Source organism: Mustela nivalis (genome assembly GCF_964662115.1).
Source record: "Mustela nivalis genome assembly, chromosome: 4".
Lineage (NCBI taxonomy): Eukaryota > Metazoa > Chordata > Mammalia > Carnivora > Mustelidae > Mustela > Mustela nivalis.
Window position 1 is genome coordinate 104,684,701 of NC_139023.1, and position 24,355 is coordinate 104,709,055.

General features: G+C 38.9%; 1 protein-coding gene across 3 annotated transcripts in view; it reads left to right on the forward strand.

Annotated features, from left to right (window-relative positions):
* The window catches only part of SLC39A8 (solute carrier family 39 member 8), an 81,037-nt gene extending 68,979 nt beyond the window's left edge, over positions 1-12,058 (forward strand). For all 3 annotated transcript variants that reach the window (XM_082726791.1, XM_082726789.1, XM_082726790.1), the window contains exons 7-9: positions 6,737-6,944; positions 7,134-7,318; positions 10,141-12,058. In XM_082726791.1, the coding sequence (XP_082582917.1) occupies positions 6,737-6,944; positions 7,134-7,318; positions 10,141-10,290 (543 nt within the window). In that variant the 3' untranslated portion in view covers positions 10,291-12,058. The remainder of the gene's footprint in view (positions 1-6,736; positions 6,945-7,133; positions 7,319-10,140) is intronic.
* The last annotated feature ends 12,297 nt before the right edge of the window (positions 12,059-24,355 follow it).

A 24,355-nucleotide genomic window follows, 5' to 3' on the forward strand; every position in this document is an offset into this window, starting at 1 on the left:
TTAAAGTCAAGATGCCAGTATCTGTTTCGTTTCACTCATGAGGATGTTGTATAGGTAAAAAGAAAATGAAGACCCAAACATATGGAAGTGCTTTGTAAACTGTGAAGTGTTGAGTGTGCAAGGTTTTATTTTACATCTTGGAGATTCCTTTTCTCCTACACTCAGTCAGCTATCTGACTTACCAACTCAGACTTCATACTTTTCACAGTGGGTTTTATTAATTAATCTCCTGGCCCTTTCATGCACCTTGGACTCTAGTAGTTGAACGTTCAGTAGTTTTCTGCAAGAGTATATTCATGCTCAAGCTCAAGCATCTTTTTAAAAAGTTTTCTTTTTTTTCTGGTTAACAAGTCTCTTCACCCCCTCACTTTTCTAAAACTCTTTTTTGGGGGATAGATTTAGTTTTTTTTCCCTTTTTTCTTCAATAATCTTGACCAGTGTGCTCCAAAATATATTCAAGGATGTGAGCAATCTCTTGTCTTGCACACTTATAGGCAGTTTTTGTTTTTCTTGTAATAATTCTGTGTTCATCTGTACTGTGTTAGGAAAAGCGATCTGTGGTAGATGTTAATAAGCATTCATGGAGTACTTAGTGGCTTATAAACATCTCATTTCATCATCATAATAATCCTATGAAATCCGTAATATTATTTTCTCCATTCTACAGATAAGGAATTTGAAGGCATATTGAAAGTGATTCTTTCTAAAGGACTTCATTTTTTTTTTTTTTTAAGAGCAGTTTTAGGTTCACAGCAAACTTGAGAAGAAAGTATAGAGATTTTCCATAGACTGTCTGCCCCCACAATGCATAGCCTTCCCTGTTACCAGCATCCCCCACCAAGTCAGGATATTTGTTACAACTGGTGAGTCCAGTGACACATCATAATCACCCAAAGTCCATAGTTGCAGTTGACTCTTGGTGTTGTACATTCCATAGGTTTGGACAAATGTGTGATGACATGTATCCATCAATGTAGTATCATATAGAGTATTTTCACTGCCCTAAAAATTCTGTCCTCTGCCTGCCTATCCCTCTTCTTTTCCCAATTGCTGGTAACTGTTGATCTTTTTATTGTCTTCATAGTTGCCTTTTCCACACTGTCATATAGTTGGAATCATACAGTCTCTTCAGATTGGGTTCTTTTACTTAGTAATATCCATTTAAGAGTCCTCATGTCTTTTCACAACATAATACTTCATTTTTGGGAGAGGGTGTTAATATCACATGTCCTACAGTTTATTTATTCATTCACCTACTGAAGGATATTTTAGTTGCTTCCAAGTTTGAGCAATTAGGAATAATATTGCTGTAAGTATCTGTGTGCAAGATTATTTGTAGGTGTAAGTTTTCAACTTCTGTGGGAAATACCAAGGAACATGATTGTTGGGTCATATGGCAAGAGTGTCTTTAATTTTGTAAGAAACTGCTAGGCTATCTTCCAAAGTAGCTGTACCATTCTGTATTCCCATCAGTAATGAATGAGAGTTCCCGTTGCTCCACATCCTTGGTAGTATTTGGTGTTGTCAGTGCTCCCAATTTTTGTGACCCTAATTGGTGTAGAGTGGTATCTCATTTTTGTTTTAATTTTCATTTCCCCAATGATGTATGATATGGAGCATCTTCTCATATGCTTATTTGTTACTGATATTTCCTTCAGTAATGTGTCTGTTAAGGTCTTTGACCCATTTTTAAATCAGGTTGTTTTCTTGTTTAGTTTTAAGAGTTCTTTGTATATTTTGGTAGTTCTCTATCAGATGTGCAAGTATTTTCTCTCGGTGTATGGCTTGTCTTTCCATTCTGTTGATATTCTTTTTGGCAGACAGAAGTTTTTAATTTTAATGAAGTCCAGGTTATCAATTATTTCTTTTGTGTGTTGTGCTTTTGGTGTATCTAAAAATTCATTGCCCTACTCGAGGTTATCTAGGTTTTCTACTGGGTTATTTTCAAGGAGTTTTACAGTTTTGCCTTTGCATTTAGGTCTGTGATCCATTTTGAGTTAATTTTTTTGAGGGATGTAAGGTATCTAGATTTTGTTTTATTCTGTTTTGTGGACGTCCACTCGTACCAGCACCATTTGGTGAAAGACTATCTTTTCTCCATTGCTCTGCCTTTGCTCCTTTGCCAAAGATGAGTTGACCATTACTTGTGAGTTTATTTCTGAACTCTCTGTTTTCTTGATCTGTTTATCTGTTATTTCACCATTATCACACTGTATTGATAACTGTAGCTATACTAGTAAGTCTGAGTCATGTAATGTGAGTCCTCCAACTTTGTTCCATTCCTTCAATGCTGTGTTGGCTATTTTAGGTGTTTGCCTTTCCATATAAACTTTAGAAAAACAAAATACCCACAAAATAACTTGCTGAGATTTTGATGGGGACTGCATTGAATCAACAGGTCACACTGGGAAGAACTGACATCTTGACAATATTGAGTCTTCCAATCCATAAGCATAAAATATCTCTCCATCTATTTAGTTCTTCTTTGATTTCTTTTATTACAGTTTTGAGCTTTTCCTCATACAGACCTTGTACATATTTTGTTAGATTTATATCTATTTCATTTTGGGGGGGATTCGAATGTAAATAGTATTATGATTTAAAACTCAAATTCCACTTATTCACTGCTGGTATTTAGGAAAGTAATTAACCTTGTTGTACATCCTTGCCATAATTGCTTATTAGTTCTTGGAACTTTTTTTGTCAATTCTTTTGGATTTTCTGTGTGAACAGTCATGTCATTTGCCAACAAAGACAATTTTATTTCTTTCTTCCCAAATATACATGCCTTTTATTTCCTTTTCTTGTCTTATTGGATTAGCTAGGACCCAAGTGACTTTGTATAGGACACAAACCCATTAAGGAGATATTATTCAGACTCATGCCGATTTGATGCCAAGTCACATATCCTCTAATCATTAAGCTAGCTTGCACTCAGTGCTCCTCTCCCTAAATGTCACCCCTTCCTCTTATCTGCAGCCTCTTAAAATGTCATTTTTAAATTTTTATTTATATTACATTAATTTCTCTTTCATGGACATAGAATTTATATATTTCGTTCCATATAATTTCCATGTTTTTTGTCATTTATACTTCCTTTTACCATCTTTATTATGCTTTTTGGTGGATTACTCCTTTACTTTTTGGTTTGGTTTTATTTTTATCAGAGCTCTTCCTCCCCCCACCCCACCCTGTCATGCCACATCTTTTTCTTATGTTCTTCCTTTTCTGTCCCTTATGCCCTCCACCTCTTTTCAGTCTTCCTCCTCTTTGAGTAAAGATAAGAATTCTGAAATAAGTCTAGTGGATTTCTTAATTTTGATTTCTTAGTACTTTGTTTGTTTTTCTTTTTCTATTTGCTTCTTCCCCTCTATGCTTCCATTGGGATTCTAGTCTCCCCTCTACTCTTATAACTTTGGTCCATGATATTCTTTCCATTCCTCCCATTCTGAGTAGTCTGCACTTTGCTTTGACTTTTATTTCCATTAATAACTAAGGTGAGAGATGTTAAGAGCCTTGCTGATGATTACGTGGTAGTTCCTGTCAGAGCCAAGGCAGAATTTGGTCTTCCTGGGTTTCGGATTTAAGGTCTTTTCACTAGATTGAATTGCCTCATCATGGCTGAGGTTAGAAAGAGCCTTAAAAAAAAAAAAAAAGAAAAGAAAAAGAAAAAGAAACAGCTTCAAATGTACTATATGTCACAGAAGTTAGCAAGCAAACAATGACAACAACAATAACCAAAATAAAAGACAGAATACTCACTAACTTAACTAGAGGGACTTAAATTTTGTGTTTTCTTTGCTCAGTGACTTAGTGTCAGGTAAATTAAAAACAAGCTCTTTGTGAATGCTTGCCTACTTATGTTTGTTCCAAAAGTATTAAAAATACATGGCTATTAACCTACCCAAAAGTGTCATTTGACACAGAAGCCTATACAGCATAAGAAATACAGTCAATAATCCGTACTTAGAGGTAAGAGAATCATGCCTGATATATTCATTTAATTTCTTTTTCAGAATTAAAGGAGTTTGTATATAGACTCTGTATGTAACATCAGGTAGTCAAGATTTGGTCTTTGAATCTTTTCCCTAAATCCTCACAAGTAAATAAAAACATTATAAATATTTGACTAGGTAAATCAAGTTGTAAGATGAAAGCAACTGGTCTTATTAAGTGTCTTTGGCAGTAAGATTTTGCAAAGCTAAGGTCTCTTCTTCTATTGCTTTTCTCATGACCACTTTCGTTCCTTCTTTGGCAGTTAATGCTTCCTGCTCTGGGGTATTTCTTAACCCAGGTCACCCATATAACTTGTACTAACTCATGATTGTTTATGATTGTTTATTATGTTGTCCATTTACAATATAGCAATTGTTCAATTAATTAAACTGGGGTAGCTTTAATGCCTTGGCAGCCTATGTAAACAAACCAAAATCTAAGCTGTAAATGTCTCAAGGTTATGACACTGAAACCTAAAGACAATTGGTCACAAAAAGCCACCTGGGCTTTAAGTTACAGCCCATCAATAATTTTCTTGCCTTGCTTCTTGCCTTTCTCTGTAAAAGCCTCTTCCTGAGCTCCTGTTGATGGAGTGCTCCTATCCATATCTGGTTCGACACTGCCCGATTTGAATTTTTTTTCAAATACACTCTTAAAAGTTTTAAATTTACCTCAGTTTATCTTTTAACACTATAAAGTAAAAGACCACATTTGAAGACTGGATGGAATTCTTTTTATGCCTCTGAGATTTACCTTTAAAATGAAAGGAGATTGAACATTTACTCCAACATTACTTCAAGTGTTTAGAAGAGTTTTTTGAGAGAAAGGGGCATTCTTCTTGTGAATTGCCTTCAGAGCCTATTTCGTACAGTAAGTGTCCGCTCACCACCGTAAGTCTGGAGTAGTAAACAGTTACTAAAAATAGTCGAATGACTTCTTTTGCATCCCTTGGTAAGCTCACCAACGTTTCTGTTGTGTTTCAGTTTCTTCAACTCTAAACTCTATGATAATAGTAGACCTTAATTCACAGAATAGTTCTAAAGGAGTGGAGTATCTCAAGGACTTAGAGCAGTTCCTGGCACATGATAAATACTCTATGCTTTTGCCGTGTCTCTTTCGACAGCTATTACGGCCCCTGCTATTACTACAACCACTGCCCCTACAAATAACAATCCTCCCTCCTTCCATGTTAATTTAAGAACTTAGTGGCTCCAAGTGGCTTTTGGTTGTGTCTACACACGAAAACTTTTCCCAGAGATGAAGCTTTGCCAATAAAGACACAGTGAAAAGATGTATGGCAGGATTTAGTCCATTCTGAAAGAGGAGTCGCCAAAGTGTTTTGAGCAGTGAAGCAACATTGGGATAAATCTCAAACCTCCACCATGATGGCTTGGAAGGCAGCCCTTTTCATCTGGGTGTGTACTGAATATTTTTAAAATGGTCAGTCATATTCTTTACATCTTGTCTCTCCAATATAAATACACTTCTTGAAGATAGAAGTTGTACTTTCTACTTCTGTGCACTCCCCATAGCATCCAGCACCCTGTTTTACAGATTGCAGATGCTCAGTAAATATGTTGATTAGTTGCTGAGGTAGAGTTGAGGGGAGGAGAATTAGGAATAAAATGTTCTCCGGTTAATTGCAAATTGCTTCCCTACTTAAAAATAAATTTGCATTTGATTATCTTTTTTATGATTTTTGGAAAATGCTTTCGGTTGGCATTTAGTATTTGATTTTATGTGATTTTGTAAATTTTATGGAAATGTAAATTCTTACCAAGGGTTTGTTTTAGGATTTTCTGTTTTTATTAAAATTGCTCCAAGATGGAAAGAGGTGTTAGTGCAAAGGGGTAAGTCTGTTCTAATCACATTTCATGAAATGTGTTAAGAGAATCACTGAAATTTAGAGCTGATAGGGAACATATTGTTACAGCTTAATCACCTGACACACTACTTTGGAACACAGTGGAGACTTAATAAGTCATTGAGAAATAAACGAATCATTTAGTACATTATCTTCGTTTCACAACTGAAGAAACTGAGGCCCAGGTTACCTGCTCAGATAACTTAGGAGGGATTACAATAAATGTTCTTTGGTGTCATTGTGCTCTAAATATGGATTTCACATGAACATTGTAACACGCAAAAGTCTTCAGGTTTAGTTTTTGAAAATTTACCTTTATTTTAAAGTATGCAGATAAATCAAATTCTTAGGTTGTCATCTGTTACATTTTAGGAAGGCAATAGTAAGAATTATTCATACAAATCAAAAGGATTTTTTTAAGGGGAAACCAGAGTAATAAAATGTCTTTTAAGTGGCTTGTTCAAGGGCTGTCAACCTATTCATTTCCTTTCTCCCTACTATAAGTTTTTGTTGTCATTTTGTTGTCATAAATGATTAGGAGTTCTTAACCACTATGAAAGACTCTCTGTTGGGACCGTTTGTCTGTCTTAATACATAACACACCTCTTATTTCTGTGTATCTCTGAGACTTTCAAGAAATGTTGGTTATTGGTGCGCCTGGGTAGCTCAGTGGGTTGGGTGTGGGCCTCTTGATTTCCACTCAGGTAGTGATTTCATGGTAGGAGATCGAATCCCCATGTCAGGCTTGGTGCCTGCTTGGGATTCTTGCTCTCTGCCCCTTTCCCCCAGCTCCTGAGAACGCACTCTTTCTCAGTTTCTCTCTCTAAGAAAAAAAGTGTTGGCTATTTTATTAATTGATTTGCTGTTATTTTACAGGATGGAAAAACAGAGTCAAGTTCGTGTACCTGTTTGAAGGGACCCAAACTGTCAAAAATAGGGACCATTGCCTGGATGATAACACTCAGTGATGCCCTCCACAATTTCATTGATGGCCTGGCGATTGGGGCTTCCTGCACCGTGTCTCTTCTTCAGGGACTCAGTACTTCTATAGCGATTCTGTGTGAAGAGTTTCCTCATGAGTTAGGTAAGAGGCTCTGTTTATACTGTGAAAGTCACTTCTTGGTTTTGGTGGAGTGAGACATGTTCGGCGACACACTCTTAAAAATCCCACTGATGCATCAAAATGGAGGAGTCCTGATTGGACATTGACCCTAATCTTTTCTCATCCAAAAATAGCCAAAACTATTCCCTTGGTATTTTCTTCTTTTCCTAGGGGACTTTGTGATCCTACTCAGCGCAGGAATGAGCACTCGGCAAGCCTTGTTATTCAATTTCCTTTCGGCGTGTTCCTGCTATGTCGGGCTAGCTTTTGGCATTTTGGTGGGCAACAATTTTGCTCCAAATATTATATTTGCTCTTGCTGGAGGCATGTTCCTCTATATTTCTCTGGCGGATATGGTAAGAAATTTTTAAAATTTTATTTTAACTTAAAATTTAGAATTAAACATCTGGGTTATGCGTCGACTAAGGGTAACCTTCTGCTTCCCACAGTGAGGAAATTCTGTTGTAATTTGAAACATTCTTGGTTCAACAGACAACTTGTATTAGCATTAATTTGAAAGGGATTCTCACTGCTCTTTTGATCTAGGATCTTATTGGTAGAAAGAGAAATGATTTGCTTCTGTTAAAGTAGAGAGATTTTCCCAGGTTTTTTGCCTTGTGGGAGGTAAACCCTGTATTCTATTATAGTATGTCCCCATGGGACCTCTCCTCCCTCTTTGGTGGGGATGTTACATTTATTTATTTATTTATTTATTTATTAAAAGATTTTATTTATTTATTTGACAGACAGAGATCACAAGTAGGCAGAGAGGCAGGCAGAGAGAGAGAGAGAGAGAGAGAGAGGGAAGCAGGCTTCCTGCGGAGCAGGGAGCCCGATGCGGGGCTCGATCCCAGGACCCTGAGATCATGATCCGAGCCGAAGGCAGCAGCCCAAACCACTGAGCCACCCAGGCGTCCCGGGATGTTACATTTAGAAGGGAATAACTTGTTAGAGTTAATAGCATTTTGTTATTTCAAAGTTCTAAACAGTGGGAGCCTTTTGGGTTGAACTAAAGTTGGTAAATTGAAATTGGACAACATCGACTTGGGTCAGTATATATTTGTATCTGTTTATGTTGGTGCTCTGTCTACATCTTTATTTATGTGTTTGTGTGTGTGTGCACGTGTGTGTATGTGTGTATGCACAGGGCACTAGTCCTGTGCCCTGTGCATTTTCAAATGAATCATGGACAGCTTTCTAGAAAACAAAAATGTGCTCCATATATGCAAATCAAGGAACATTTCCTTTGCATTTGGAACTGAATATGTATTACATACATAATTTAGTAATTTAGCTTCCTTCATCTGCATTCTTAGCTCCAAATGGTAACTGTCTAGCTCTGTTCCTTGCTCTTTGCAGGCCCTTATCGGAGTAAGCATTTCATCTCGGGGAACCGTCACTGCATTTATATTTTTCTTCATAGAATTAATGTCTCATATTGTATCTGTGCTAGGGCATCATTTCTTTTTCTGTTATAAGAATGGAATCTATTAGAAGTGTTCAGTCTAAGGAAATAATGCTAATAAATGATGCTGTATGCCCTTACAGCAGTTTTGCTTTTTTTCGGAGTGGTTTCACAACTTCCACTCACTTTATCCTGGTAACAGCTTCTTCAATCAGGCACATGGATTGGTGGGATTCTGGAGACCTCTTTGGTTCTTTGGTACATTGTGCCATTGTATATATAGCACATCGTTTTGGAATATGTTTTAGAAAGCTGCCATTTACAGATCTTACTGAACCTTTTCTGTAGAGTTTATTCTCTGAGTGAGGATAGATTTTAAGTACAGAACTTGGAGTTTTAATTTCCTTCATTGTAAGGAGATTGTTCTAGCCTTCAATAACAGCACATGATTTATTTAAAAGCCATAAGATTTTGTGAGGGGTAGAGCAAGCAGAAGGCAACAAATTGAAGAGAACAGGAGTTAAATGCATAGTGATTTCTAAAAATTAACATAATCAGCTACTATTGATTGCTATTATGTTCGTGGCCTGGAATTTATTTAATTTTATATTATTATGTTACGTTAATCACCATACGTTAATCATCATTAATTTTTGTTGGAGTGTTCCACGATTCGTTGTTTGCATATAACACACAGTGCTTCTTGGAATCCGTGCCCTTCTTAAAACCTGTCACTGGGCCAATCTATGCCCGCAGCCCCTTTCCCTCTAAAACCCTCTGCTTCTCGGAGTCTGCAGTCTCTCATGGTCCGTCTCCCCCTCCGATTTCCTCCCCTTCATTTTCCCTTCCTTCTCCTAATGTCCTCCATGCTATTCCTTATGCTCCACAAGTAAGTGAAACCATTTGATAATTGACTCTCTCTGCTTATTTCACTCAACATAATCTCTTCCAGTCTCATCCACGTTGATGCAAAAGTTGGGTATTCATCCTTTCTGATGACTGAGTAATATTTCATTGTGTATATGGACCACATCTTCTTTATCCATTCTTCTGTTGAAGGGCATCTCGGATGTATCCACAGTTTCTGGCCTGGAATTTGTAAGGCACTGGAGACCCTGGAATGAGCAAAGGAGGCACAGTCCCTGCATCTGTGGGGCATTCTGTCTTTAAAGAGAGGAAACTAGAAATTGAGTGAACAAAATCACACTCCATGACTAAATAATTACAAGTAAAAAAATCTGTGAGCTAAAAGGAAATGCAGTATATGTGGTGAGAGATGATGTTAAGGGAATCTAATGTAAGGTAGGAGGGCCTAAGGGAAGCCTTGCTAGAAAGTATGATTTAAACTGAAACCTCAAGGGTGTAGCTCATTGAAAAATTGGAGGCGGTAGAGTTCAGATAGCAGTTTGGGTAGATGTGAAGATTTTGATGCTGGAAAGAGCATGGATGCATGTGAGGTCCTGAACGAATGGTGTGGATGGAGCAGAGAGTAGTGGGGAGAGAGACAGACAAAGACAGACAGATAGGAGGCGTTAGATGAGGTCAATCCCATCTCACAGATTCACTCACTTGAGGAACACTATTTCCATACTTTTATTCCTGTTGGTGTCTGATATGGCTACTTATCCCTTTAATGCTCTCTATACTGAACATACAGACATCTGAATTAAATCCTAACTGCCTCCCCCAAAGAAATCTCTAGGTGACTGTTTTATGTTTTACCACCAGATGGCAACAGTTATCTAACAATGTCTCTCTTTCTCTCTTTCTCAGTTTCCAGAGATGAACGATATGCTGAGAGAAAAGATAACTGGAAGAAAAACCGATTTTACTTACTTCATGATTCAGAATGCTGGAATGTTAACTGGATTCACAGCCATTCTGCTCATTACTTTGTATGCAGGAGAAATCGAATTGGAGTAATGGGAAATGAAAGATGGTGTTGTTAATGAAGGCATTTAATAAATGAAAACATCTCCAAAGGGATTTTTAAGCTGATCCTATTTAGTTAAAAGATAATTTTGTTTTCAACTGTAGGTCAAGAAAACTGATTATTGGTTTCAGATCTGTTAAATAGGCCGTTATTTGTTGTGAGAATTGCTTCAAAGTGGTTTTGGTTCCCTTCGGAAAGGCTGGTATACGGGATCTTTGGTCAATACTCACTTCTTCATGTTTCATGCATTCTACAATCATTTAGACACCCAGACCCAGAGGAAAATACAAGCTAGGTCGTATAAGCCCTTAAACCTCCATGGCGGGCTCAAAAGCTCAGGCGGTTTCAGAGTGGTTTTCTTTCAGTTAATTTGTTCCAGTGCTTTTCATTCAAATGTAGAAGAGGATTGGCATGTATACAACACAGATAGAAGTGATTCCAAGGCCTCATATACTGGCCAGGGACCTGGAGGATTGTTTTAAAAACCATTCTAGGGGCTCCTGGGTGACTCGGTTGAGCGTCTGCCTTCTGCCCAGGTCATGATCCCAGGGTCCTGGGATCGAGCTCCGCATCAGGCTCGTTGCCTCAGTGAGGAGCCTGCTTCTCCCTCTGCCTGCTGCTCCTCCTACTTGTGCTCTGTCAAATAAATGAATAAAATCTTGAAAAAAAAAATTTAAAAAAAGCATTCTAAAAAAAAAAAGTGAATTATGATGCCAGTAAAGTTTTGTTAGCCCTACTAAGTTCAGACTTTATCTCATACTTTATCTTTTACTGAAAGCTCTCCCAGATCCCACACAAATCCAGACTCGCTATTTTTAATGACTTAGGCTCTAATCGCACCACAGCACATGGCAGAACGTGTGCGGCTGGGGCTCCTCAGCTTGAGGATACCGTGTGTTTGTGTTGTGAAGGGAGAGACTAGGTTGGCTTGTAGGAAGAAACTGAATGTAATTTTAAGCAATTTACTTTTAAAAATAAACACGATTATTTAGCAGAGGATATTTTAAATAAATACAAAATAACAGATGGACTGCAGAATGTCAAGGACTGATTAACTAGAAAACACATCCCTTTGGACGACTGAGAGTGATCAAAAAAGACTTATGTGTTCAGTCTACATTTTTGCTGTATGGCATACCTGGAAAACAACTTCCACATACCATGGTTATTTTTGTACCTCTTGTAGGTGATAGGGCCTATTTGCTCCTTTAGCTGCTCTAGAAAGCTGGTCTGCAATTGAGCATCTTAACCCCAATTCACACTCCCACGTCACTTCAGGAGAGATGATTGACAGTGAGGCAAGTGATGGATAAAAGCCAACAATGATCTCAGGAATCACATTTTCCTACAGACCGTGAGGTGGTGTCACACAGCAATAACGCAGATTAGATCAACATTTAACATGTCTGTTAATGTGGATTTCAACTTAAAATTCTTGTTTGACCAAATAGTAAACACCTTTGAAGCTGTGCATTGTGTCCTTCATTATTCATTTTAATGTGTATCCTTTTGAGTGACTTCCATGTATCTGGCATTATGGGGAGAGAGAGAAATAGGAAGTTGGTGATATGTTTATTGCAAAGATATTTAGCAAATAAATACTGTAAAGATTAATCAGTAAATGTAGAATCAATTTTTATCCTTTAATCTGTTTACATTCAGTCTTAAGAAATAATCTTTACCTTTTTAAAGCACAGATTGTTTGTCTGGGTTAAGAAGCTATGTACAACATGATATTAAAAAAGACAGTTTAACGAACTCTCATTTGGTGTAGATCATTGTGCATGTGGGCAATCCAGGTGCTTTATATGATTCTCTCTACCTGTTGATCTTTTGACCATTATCTTCAACTATGAGGGAGAACAAAAGGCAATAGGGCATAAAGGCCCCAAAAGAAAATTGCTACTTACTGGAGGTTATGGTTGCAGGTCAAAGGTAGGATATAGTAAACCATGATTGCATTTAAATTACCCTAGATAACAATTCAAAAAACCAGTTAGTGTGTCTTATACCAGGGCATTCATGATACCAGTTGAAGATTCTATAATCTGCAAACTTTAAAGATGCTACTATGACACACCAACAGTGATTTCAATGCGTAATTTGGGGGGTTATGTCCTTCTATTTTTGCATTATCGAACTAAAAATGCCTACTACTAGCTGGCATTTTTTTGAGTACTGAATCAGACCCTGTCTTTGCCCATCCAGACTACCCCAGACTGGGGGACTTATAAATAACAGAAATTTATTTCTCACAGTTCTGGAGGCCGGAAGTCCCAAGATCAAGGCAGTGGCAGATCTGGTGTCTGGTTCGTAGATAGCATTCTTCTTGCTGCGGTATCATGCAGGGGAAGGATAAGGGAGCTCTCTGGATCCTCTTTGAAGAGCACTAATCCCATTCATGTGGGCTCCACCTTCAGGACTTTCGCATCTCTCAGAGTCCTCTCTCCTAATATCATCATCTTTCGGGGGTCAGGATTTCAACACAAGTATTTGGTGGATGTAGCTGAACCCCTATTAACCATGCTGACATGGAGAAACCACCCACCAAAGAACCTGCGGTTCACAGCAGGTTATTCTCAGGCTCCCAGGTCTGCAGACGAGGTTCCCCTGATGCACCCTGGGCTCTGCTGGGTGGCCCACTTCCAGTTGGGGGTCATCTAGGTTGGACCAGTGTGGTAGGAAGTGCTGCAGTCACGTGGCAGAGGGCACAGGCCTGCAGTGCTTCATTTTACCTTAACTAGTCTCCAGACACTACTATTTTTCCTAGCAGAAAATAGCTCATATCAATAATAATTCACCCACAGCTTCCAGAATTAACTTCCTTGTTTTAAGTCTAATATTTATCCTCGTTCCTTTTAGAAGAATAATACTTCCTTTCCTTTACCTGTATGTCTGTATGCGTAAACGTGTGGATGCAACACGGCTTTACCCTACTTCAGGATAATTTCTTCTTCAGTTGGTGAGTCTAACCCTGCCATGTTCATTTCTATGGCAATTACCTAAAATGACCAACGTGGGAGTCCAGGCATCTGACGGTCCCCAACTGGCATTTTGTAATGATCTTGAGATGCTGAGGAAACCCCGCCATGTCTACAAGGCTTTTGTTCAGCAGAGCTCAAATTTTAAAAAATGAATTAATTAAGAAGAACCAAAATAGGACTAGGAACTTACCAGATAGTTAGCGTAGGTGTCTTCCCAGAGCTAATGATGGATTGCCTGTGCCAGGGGACGGACTGCCAGTCTGCTCCTATGCTCTGATTGCCATTGACTTCCTTGGCGGCTCACTGTGGTTTTTTATCAGTGGGCTACCATGATTTCCAGACTCTCTCTCTGTTTCTTTAAGGTCCATCAGAGGACAAGAGGTTCTTAACCCTGCAATAAATAAATTCCCTCACCCAGATGTTGTTACAGCTGCGTTCTCACTGACACTTTGCCTTCTCCCAGCTGTGGCTTGCAGTCACTGAGCGAACTTGCATTTCCCTTAGTGGCCTTTCTGTGTTGACTGTGCACATGGCACTCCCTGGTGGCCATTGTACTTCCTGTATTGGAGGCTTCCAACTTCCATATGTCTCATAAGCAGGGGCTTTACTAGGAAGACTTCAGGTAGGCCAAGGCAGCAGGAGGAACTAAAAACTCTGAAGACATGTTCCATTAATTATGAGATGGGTGTTTCCCCTGTCTTTTAACATTTGCAAAGGACATGCTGCTTTCACTGGCAACCGGGTAGCATTGTTGGGATAGTTACAGTTGAGTGAAAATGAAAGTCATGTGTTGGGATCTGGTAAGGCCAAGGAAGTGCCAGTATCACTGTGTTTAGGCTTTGATGGTATATAACAGGCACCTAACCATGTCAGCTTTACTTTCTTTCCTATGAAAGAATGTGGAAGAAGCTGTGAGGGGCTGGCATGGCAGTGCCTGGTCACTGGGGATCCAATCTGTCATCTGTGGCTTCTGACTTGAAGATGACTTTATGTTCTAAGACATTTGCCAGAGAAATCAAGTCTTAAAGTCTAATTCCACATAGCAGGAGGGAGGAATGGGTAGAAAACCAAAAATTCACACCTAGCTCTTCGTCCCCCAAAAAAGGAACTTTCTCAGAAAGAACACATAACAATTTCTACTTATATTCACTGGTCAGAATGAGTCATATGGCCACAACAACCTGCAGGAGAAGCTGGGAAATGTTGCTTCTAGCTGGATATACTACCACCAATAAAATCAGTGTTCTGTTACTAAGAAGAAGCAAAGGATGGATATTGGGTAGACTTATAGCCTTCTCAGGTGCAGACAGGTTTGTTGTCTGGTTCACTTGGGGAACTTACTATTCTAGATGGTTCTGAAACAGCCAGTTCAGGGAACTGCTTCTTTTAGGGATTCTTGTGATTTCTTTCAGATTAATTCCTTGTCACCTTGACCATTTTAATTATACTGGTCCACCTGATCAGTGTTACCTCCAAACAGAATTGTTCATACACATTGGTACTTCCGTTTGTAGTTCCTCTGTTTCAGTCTTTTGTGAGTACTACTTACTTACCTTGAAGAAATCCCATGTTTTTTTTACAGGATGGTCTAAATTCTAAGGAAACTGAAATAAAACTGTTCCTATGGACTTTGATCTTTCTGTTTAAAACTCTTCTGATCACCAGGCATATGTCAAGAATTATGAAACTAAGTACTGTTAGCAGATCTTGGCAAAAATAACATTTAAAAATCATTTATCCCTCCATCTTCCTCTAACTGGATCAGCACAGCTATTTAGCATAAGCAAAGTTGGGGCAAAAATGTTATATGTTACTAGGTTTTGTACTTAGATGGGCCATTGGAGACATCAAATCTTAAGGTCATTTAGCTCGCATATGCACAGCAAGAATACTAAAGAACGTTGCTAATGGTAGGGATTGCATGTGTTAAACTTTTCGTGATGGCTTAATTCTTACTGTAGTGATTATGTGTGTTATCCCCACAACTGTGTGGACCAATCTGTGGTAAAGCCCCAGTAAGTGGATAATTTATGACCATGTTTGTGGTCACCAAAGGAATGTCTGATCAGGGGTATGGGAAAGAAATATAAAGATGTAAAAATATGAATTACATGCAAAGTCTCTTAGGAAGAATTCAAGTCAAAAAAGTTTCCTTCCCTTAAGAAGCTGAAGAAGTATATAAAACCCATCTAGTTCTGTATTTGGGGGCAGGATTCACCAGTGGGCCCTGCAGAATCCTCGGTAGGAGCTTGCACAGTCAGGATGGACAGGGCGAACTGGTGTCTGACTTCTCCCAGGAAACAGAGAGGCTGAGAGTTTGCTGGCAAGTGGCTTTGGAGGTCAATTGGGAGAGATGCTGCTGCTTTCAGTTAGACCTTCAGTCCTCGAGTTTTTTTGGACAAAGGATACATGAATATTCCCTTGGCCTGGTATGAGCCACTCAGAGGGTAAGCGATCTACCTGGTCTGAAACAATTTTAAGTCATGCGTAAGAGGGATACCATCCTGAGGACCGAGAAGGTGAGTACTGGGTAGACTTCCAGGAAACCAAGGACTTAGGTGGGACAAGCTGAGAACTAGAATACATCGTTGGGGAGGAGCCCCTCTGAAAAATCCTAAAAGTGTGAGTAAAAGAAGGAGTTAGCTTTAAGTACCTATAAGTCCAGATCATATGAAGACACACTTTGTACCCTTCAACTGAGAACTTTCTATGTGTCTTTTTCTCTCTGCCATCCAAGCACTTACTCTGAAGGGGCCAGAAGCCATAGTTAACAAACACAGGGAGTAAGAGAGATAAAAGACAAGGATTTCTTTCCAAGTGTCTTGTCTTTGAATTAAAATGGAATTACTGATTAGTATACTGGACTGCATACTTTCCATAATTGACCTGAAACCATATGATTGTAGGACTTGATGTCCCCCCAAGTCTTATGTCAGAATAGTCATTTTGCTAGCCCCAGTTTTACCCAGGGGTAGAAGGGCTGCCAGGCCCCAGGGCCCAAGCAGGTGGGGAATAAAAATCAAAGGTGTTTTTGGTTCATCCTGTGAGAACTGCTTGTCAATATACTGTTAACATACACACTCTAAGAATTAGTCCTCACAGCAACCCTGGGAAAGGGTTCTATTTGTAATTGCAGGCTAGGCTGCAGCTGAAAGCTGGCAGAGGGTTGTGTTGTATGGCTGGGTGTATTGTTTTTGGGGTACGGATGCATGGTCACAGTAGAGCATGACTGAAGTCTTCCCCCCTCCCACCTCCCCCACTGTAGACCTCATGTAGCAGCTGTCAACAGCAGGTTGTGGGATCCCTAACACCCACTTGTGTATTTGCAGTGAAGCCCTTTGTAAATAAATGAACTCACCCCCTTACTTAGGTGCAGTGGGCTATTTGTTTCTTGTTGTGGTTAGGAATGATCAGCAGTAAATGTCTTAGTTTGGAAGAGGCTATGGCTCTGTGACTTAGGGAGAGAGAGTAAGACACTGAAGTGGGTAAAATCGGAGTAGAGTTAGTATTATTTGAAAGCAAACTGAAAATTCATAGGGGGCTAAAGAAGATTAGAAGACATGCATTAAGTGTTTTTAGGTTAACAGGGCAGGATTGGCTTCGATTAATTTCTTGGACTATTCAAACAGAGAATCTCTAGGATGTTTTGAGAGATTAGCAATGGAGTGGATTTACCACACTTCTGGCAGATAAATATCTTTTGAATAGATGAAAAATCCCACCACCTGTGTGGCAATGCTTCTTAAATGGAAGCATCACTTCTTTTAAAATAAAGACTGATTTCTGGGTCCGGAAGAGTGAGTATGCTTCTGTAAATACCAAATAAGCAGTTTGTGCCTTATAAGAATCTTTCCCATGTAGATGTATTCGGTTCTTTCATTTAAAATGCACTGTGAATTATTAGGAGGCCTATGGGACTGAGAAAACCAGACACTCCAGCATATAATCAGAGAACAGAGAGGCTCTTCCTATTTGTAGCAGACACCTGTAAATAGGTAATGGGATTCATTGTATTTCTTAGCCTTAAGGTTGTTATTCTTGTGATTGAGGGATTGTCAATGAACTCAGAAACATTGGTTTTTAGAAATCTTAGAAACTGGTGAGAAGATACTTCCTCTGCATCCTTCACCTTTCTCCACCTTTGCTTTTTGCTTTCAATTAAAAAAAAAAAAAAAAACCCACAAACACAAAACAACAACAAACAAACAAACAAACAAACAAAACGGAATTCTGTGTTGCATGCTTTCTAGATGCACGTGAGATGAATCCACTGCACTGTGGTAGCTATCTCTTGCTGTTTTAGGTGAAAGAAGTTTAAGACTTCTAGAATAGTGAACATTTGGGGTAATATTGTGTAAGGCAGGGGCTCCTTTGCTCATTTGCCCTAGTGGTATTAAAGTCACTGCTGACCCGGTTGGAGTGATGGACTTCTGTTGACCTTGACTTCAGCTCTTGTTCTTGTCACAGCTTCAGTCTTTCTCTTGGGAATCATTCCTGCCATCCCCAGGGGTTCTGGAGGACCTGTTAACCACTGCACCTACCCCACCCCTGTAACACGAGCTGTATAGGCCGCCCAGATGGGGCCAGGCATAAGCTCTTCATACAACTTCCCACCACGGCGAAAGCTCTTTGGGATGTGACTCCAGAACTGCTGGTGGTCATGTCCCTGGCATGAAGAGAAAAATGGGACTGAGACCCAGAAAGAAGTGGAAGACACAACTGGGGATTGGAGTGGAAAGAGTCATTCAGTCTTCAGTGTTTCATGCTCTGACACCCTTGGTCTATCTCTAATTTTTTAGCCTGCCCTTCAGTTTTGTGAAGGACTTATTCTAATGTCTCCATATGTCTTTTTTCATTTGCTTTAGGTAATTTAGTTTGAGTTCCTCTTACTTGCAATAAAAACTTTCAGGGGAATACAGCAGTTAATACCAAGATATTTATTTCAAGCATAATTTCTAGATTTTCTAGCTCTTGAATTCAGCACACACTGAGTACTTTTTGGACCCTCCATTGTTAAGATGCGGGGTGGACTTCCTATTTGGGGCAGCGTATGGCAAAGTCTTCACTATGTTCCACTGGCGATGAACCAAAGTCTAAACATGCAGATAATACCCAACTTATTTTTATTTCATTTTGGAATCCAGAAACACAATAGGTATTTTAATTTTTGTGTTTAGCTCTATTAGTGTAGCAAAAGTGACGAGCTTTCCTCAGTAGTGACTGAAACCCTTTGGGACTATGGAGGCCTCTGTCTATAATCTAAATAAGCTGAGGTTCAGAACAGACATTGTTGCTGAAATCATATTCTATGTATAGAATTGTGATTTTTTAATAGCAGGAGCAGCACAGCAGAGGGAGTAACTTATGCGCCTTGACAAGCCATGCAAAATCAGACTTTTTAGGTAACTCCAAGGAAGATGTTTTATGTAGGATATGAATCTAGGCCATACTTCATACACCATGTGTTCACAGAAAAATGCAGTTTCTTAGCAACCATCACCTGGTTGTCAAGTTATCACTTGATTTTTAGGGACACTTGTCTTTTTTAGGCACATGCCTCGCTAATACTTAAATCTAATATCCAGGTTAGTACTGGAATGGTTACGTTTCACTTTCTTCCAAGTGCTACTTTAAAAACCAACCATTCCAACCTTACCTCTTTATTTTTTTAAGTAAACTACTACAGGAAATGAGAAAAAAACCCATCTGAGCGTGTTCTCTCGTGAACGAATGAATTCATTCATTTGTTCAGTAAACCATGTATTTGATGTCTACTGAAGCCAGGCCCAGAGGATACAAGATGAATCAGAACCCACGTCAGAAGGATCATGGGGGTATGGTCATGTAAAAAAAACCCACTGATACCACCATTCAAGGTATTTTGAGAGAAGACATGGGCAGTCAGATAGGAAGACACTGACTAATAATAATTGAGCACAAGTGCGGAATTCTCAGGTTGGAGTGAGAGTCAGATAAGCAATAACTGACAGAGAGGTAACATTTGACAATATGACTTTGGCCTTCCTGAGTAATGTGTAATTCCTTTCTGAATAGACACTCTAACAACACATAGCTGGAACCAAGAACTTCACTTTGTTACTTAACTTGAGATGGAAGGCTTTTGCGATTAATTATATCAAATGATATATTTGGTATCAACAGTATGATGCTTTTGGCATCATTACACTGATGTAATTTATACCATATATTATCTGGGATATCTATTGGAACCAAATGTATGTATCTTGGTATACTTGCACTGCAAAGTATAAATATGTTGGAGGTAAGTTGTTCCAGGTAGTATGATGGTATCCATTGATACCAAATGTATACATTTTAACATCATTTACACTGTAGATTGTAAATACGTTTGAGGTAAGACACACCAGATATGATTACCATGGACACTACAACAAAAAAGAAAATGTAAACAATTAACATTAGCTAAAAAAAGTAGTCTACCCAGCAGTATACACTATAATCCTAATTTTTGTTTATATGTATGTATAGGTATAAATATATATTTTCTAATGCATCAGTAGGGGGATCTCTGTGGGATTATGAATGGCTTTAAATTGGTTCTTTTAAGATATTAAGATTTTTTTCCAACTTCCTTCTATAAACATGGATATATCAGTGTTTTAAAAGAAGAAATTTCAGTTGTTGGAATTTGAATCATTCAAAATTTGTCATTTTTAATACTTCCTTAATTTTCTTCAGTGAATATTCTAAAAAAACCTAATAAATGCAATCAGTAAAAATAGAGAATTGCTCACAACTTAGATGACTGGAAAATGTGAGTGTGCATACATATTACATGTGTAATATCTTGTTATGCTCTTTCTCCTTGTCTATCAAGTTGAGATAGTAATTGCATTTTCTGGAGAATTTTGCTTCCAAATATCTGCATTTCCAACCTGTTCACCAGACATTGGTTAAGGGTAGGCATATGAAACAGTTCTGGGCACTGAGAAAAGACAGTATGTCTCCTGAGAAGTTTCTTAGAAGGAGTGAGGAAGAGATAGCCTCCATTTCCTTGGGACATTGTGTCTTGACATGATGTCTGAAGCAGCGGTTTTTCTAATGTTATACGTTGAACTGTGTCCCCCCCCCCCTCAAAAAAAAATAGATGTGTTGGAATCCTAACCCTCAGTACTTCAGAATGTGATCTTATTTGCCAGTAGAATAATTGTAGATGTAATTAGTTAAAATGAGGTCGTATCAGAGCAGAGTAGGTTCCTAATCCCGTTATGCCTGGTGTTCTTCTGAAAAGGGCAAGCTTGGGTATAGATGTGCATGCAGGAGGAGCGCCATGGCAAACTGAAGGCAGAGATGGGAGTGATGCTGTGACAAGCTGAGGGCCAGAGATCCTCTGCAAACTGCCAGAAGCCAGGAGAGGGGCATGGAGATGATTTTCCCTCACATCCCTTAGAAGGAACTAACCTCACACCCAGCTTGATCTTGGACTTCTAGCCTCAAGAACTGTCAGACAATACATCTATGTTGTTTAAGCTATGGCAGCCTCAGCGAGCTCATCCTGGGACTTTGACAGGAAATAAACTGAGAGCCCAGGTGAGTGCTGAAGAGGCATGGTAGAAAGTGGAACTGTGGTCTAAGGTGACATCCTTAGCAGCTGGATTATCAAATCTCCTCCATGCCGACCCCCTTTCTTGGGACTTCTTGATGTATGTAATGTCAGTTTTCCTAGTCTTGTGGTCACTTTCGAGTTGCTTTCAATTACTAGCAGTTAAAGAAAACTGGGTGGTTGGGTTATGGACATTGGGGAGGGTATGTGATATGGTGAGTGCTGTGAAGTGTGTAGACCTGGTGATTCACAGACCTGTACCCCTGGTGCTAATAATACATTATATGTTTTTTAAAAAACAAAAACAAAACAAAACAAAAAAAAACACTAACTGATTCATTCCTCCCTAGTGTTCTCTTTTGCAATGCAAGTTCTGATGTCACACACTGCCCTCTGGCCACCCTTTTCCACTCATTCTCCAGATGTTTTTCTATATGTCCAAACTTGAGAGGAATCATGTGGTAATTTTTGTCCTGTGACTGGTTTATTTCACTTCACATAATATCCTCCATGTTCATTCATGTTGTCACATATTGCAGAATTTCCTTCATTTTTTAAGGCTGAATAATATTCCATCACATCAGTGTAGCACATTTTCTTTATTTATTCACCCACCAATGGACATTTAGGTAGTTTCCAAGTCTTGGCTATTGTGAATAATGTTGGTATGTACATGCAAATGCTAATATCTCTTCAAGATCCTGATTCAATTCTTTTGAATAAATACCCAGGAATGGGACTACTGGATCATACGGTAGCTCTATTTTTAATTTTTTGAAGAACCTCCATACTGTTTTCCGTAGTGACTGCAGCATTTTGCATTCCCACCAAAGTGTACATAGATCATCATTTCTCTACCTCCTTGTCAACACATGTTTTGTTTATGCATGATTCCATCTACTTAAAGACATTTTATCTAGGGGTATCTAAAATGGTTATAATCATATAATTGAAGAATAGAACCATGACTGTCAGGTACAAGGTGAAGGGGTAATAAGGAGTTGCTAACCAATGGGAATTGAGTTTCAATTAAGCAAGAGGAGTAAGTTTTTTTTTTTTTTAAGACTTTATTCATTTATTTGAGAGAGAGAGAGAGTGAGAGAAAGCGAGCTAGTGGAGGGATGGGAAGAAGCAGAGGGAGAAGGAGAGGGACAAGTGGACTCCATGCAGAGAACAGACCCTAGCGCAGGGCTCCATCCTGGAACCCTGATATCATGACTTGAGCCAAAATCAAGAGATGAATGCTTAACCAACTGAGCCACCCAATGACCCCAAGTGGGGTAAGTTCTAGAGATTCGTGGCACAACATTGTGCCAATAGTTAACAATATCATATGATACACTGCAAATGTTAAGAAGGTAGATCTCATTTTAGTATTCTTACAATAATTAAAATAAAAATCCAAGAGGAAAGAGGGGTAACTCTTTTTTTTTCTCCCCTGAGATTATCTTGCTTCTGAAACACCCAGAAGGAAGGGTGGTATCTTGGTCTTCTAAATCAGTGAGTCAAGCTCAGTCATGACCCGTGCTCTGCCATTTAGATAGCAGCATTTAATGAGGAGAGACTAAACAGACCTGCCTGTTAGAGCTTTCATCATTATGCATTCTTTGCTTAGTGCTATAGGGAGTGCCTGATTGCTGCCCAGTAGAAACAAAAGAAGCAGTTTCAGGCCTACACTCTAGTTCCCCACTTCTTGGAGTTGGCTTTTGGGCCTGGACTTTCTAGGACTGAGGAAAGGTAGCTATTTTCATACCCTGCTTTGGTGGAGAGAAGCTTTGACAAGTTGTGTGGTTGGACATAATCTCCAAGAGGAAAGGAGAGGAAAAAGTGCCTAATGTCACAAGGTCACAAGGACTGGGAAATCAGAGAAGGCTTTGAAGTGGGCCATTGCCCATGAAAGTGGCCTGTTGGAACTCCTCTTTTTGTACAACCCAGTTAGGTGCCAATGCTATCCCTACCTGCACAAGTACAGGGCTAGCATCCCCTCAGGATGGGTTCCTAGGACTTCATCTTCACATGGCTTCCCCGTGTCTTTAAGCCGCTGAGCTAACTTATACCTCCATAGGGGAATGGGTCATGGGTTTTGAGGAAAAGGATACTCACATAAGCTATTCAGCCCAATTTCCTGATAACATTTCTTATAGCTGTCCTGCTTCCATTTGTGTTATGGATCACGGGCTTGAATGATCTGACAAAACTTTGGAGTTCTTACCCTGGGATGCTGTTACGGGCTTTCTCATCTTATTTATTCATCCACCGAAGAGATCTACTCAGGGGTTCATCTACTGAAGAAACAGTGGTAGATTGATATTCAAGGAAAGCTAATTTTGAAGGGGATATTTTCCTGCTGAAGAGTAAACAGTGGGAAGTATCTTCCTTGAATTGTTTATAAGAGCTGAAAGGAATGATTTGTGAAGTATTCACACAAAATTGTGAAGGTAAAAAACTTTCTTTAAAAGGACTCAGAGGGTGCAAAGAAACTAGATCATCTTTCAACCTGGTTTTAAAATACAGAACTTGCTAGTGCTATTTCAAGATCAGTATAAAAATAGTATAATATTGAGCAGAGAACATTTTATTAAATATAACAGGTTTTTTTTTTTTTTTTTAGTGCTGATCTGTTTTCAATCAATCAATCAATATTAGCCATTAGGGGCTTCTGTTATTTTAAGTGATAAGTTATATTACTTCTTTCATGTATCATTACAGTACCACTAACTAAGTAGTAGTTAGTAGTACATCTGTTAAAAGTAATTTTTCTTTTGAAACTTCTCCTATGCATGTAATGTTAAAAATAAGTTTGGGGGATAGCTGTAGAAACATTTTTTTGTATTAAAAATTTACTATGAGGGGTACCTGGGTGGCCCAGTGGGTGAAGCCTCTGCCTTCACCTCAGGTCATGTTCTCAGGGTTCTGGGATCGAGGCCTGCGTCAGGCTCTCTGCTCAGTGGGGAGCCTGCTTCCCGTCTCTCTCTGGCTGCCTCTCTGCCTACTTGTGATCTCTCGCTCTGTCAAATAAATAAATAAAATCTTTAAAAAAAAATTTACTATGAGCTTATTTTCAGCTACTTATACTTTTAGATTTCATCTTATAGCACCAAAACATTTGTTTTCAGTTTATTAATTTTTAAAATTATTTTGTTTCTTTTAAAAAAATGTAGAAACAGCAGACTGAAGATGGAAAAGATTCTGGAGTGAAAGAGATTAGAATTTTTAATCCTACCTCTGATATGTATTTGCTATGTGAACATTGTCGTTCCTCTGTGAACCTCAGTTTCCTTATCTGTAAAACAGGGATATTAATTTCTGTCTCCCAGGGTTAAATGGACCATGCATGAAATGTGCCTGGTGAGTGGTAGACACCTAGCTCATTATTTTATAAGTTTTTTTATTTTCTGAAAAGCATTTAGGGAGAGTGAATAGTTACTGTTTCATAGTAACAAGGCCACTGAGCTGTTATCATTTATTAAAAAATTGTAATTGAGG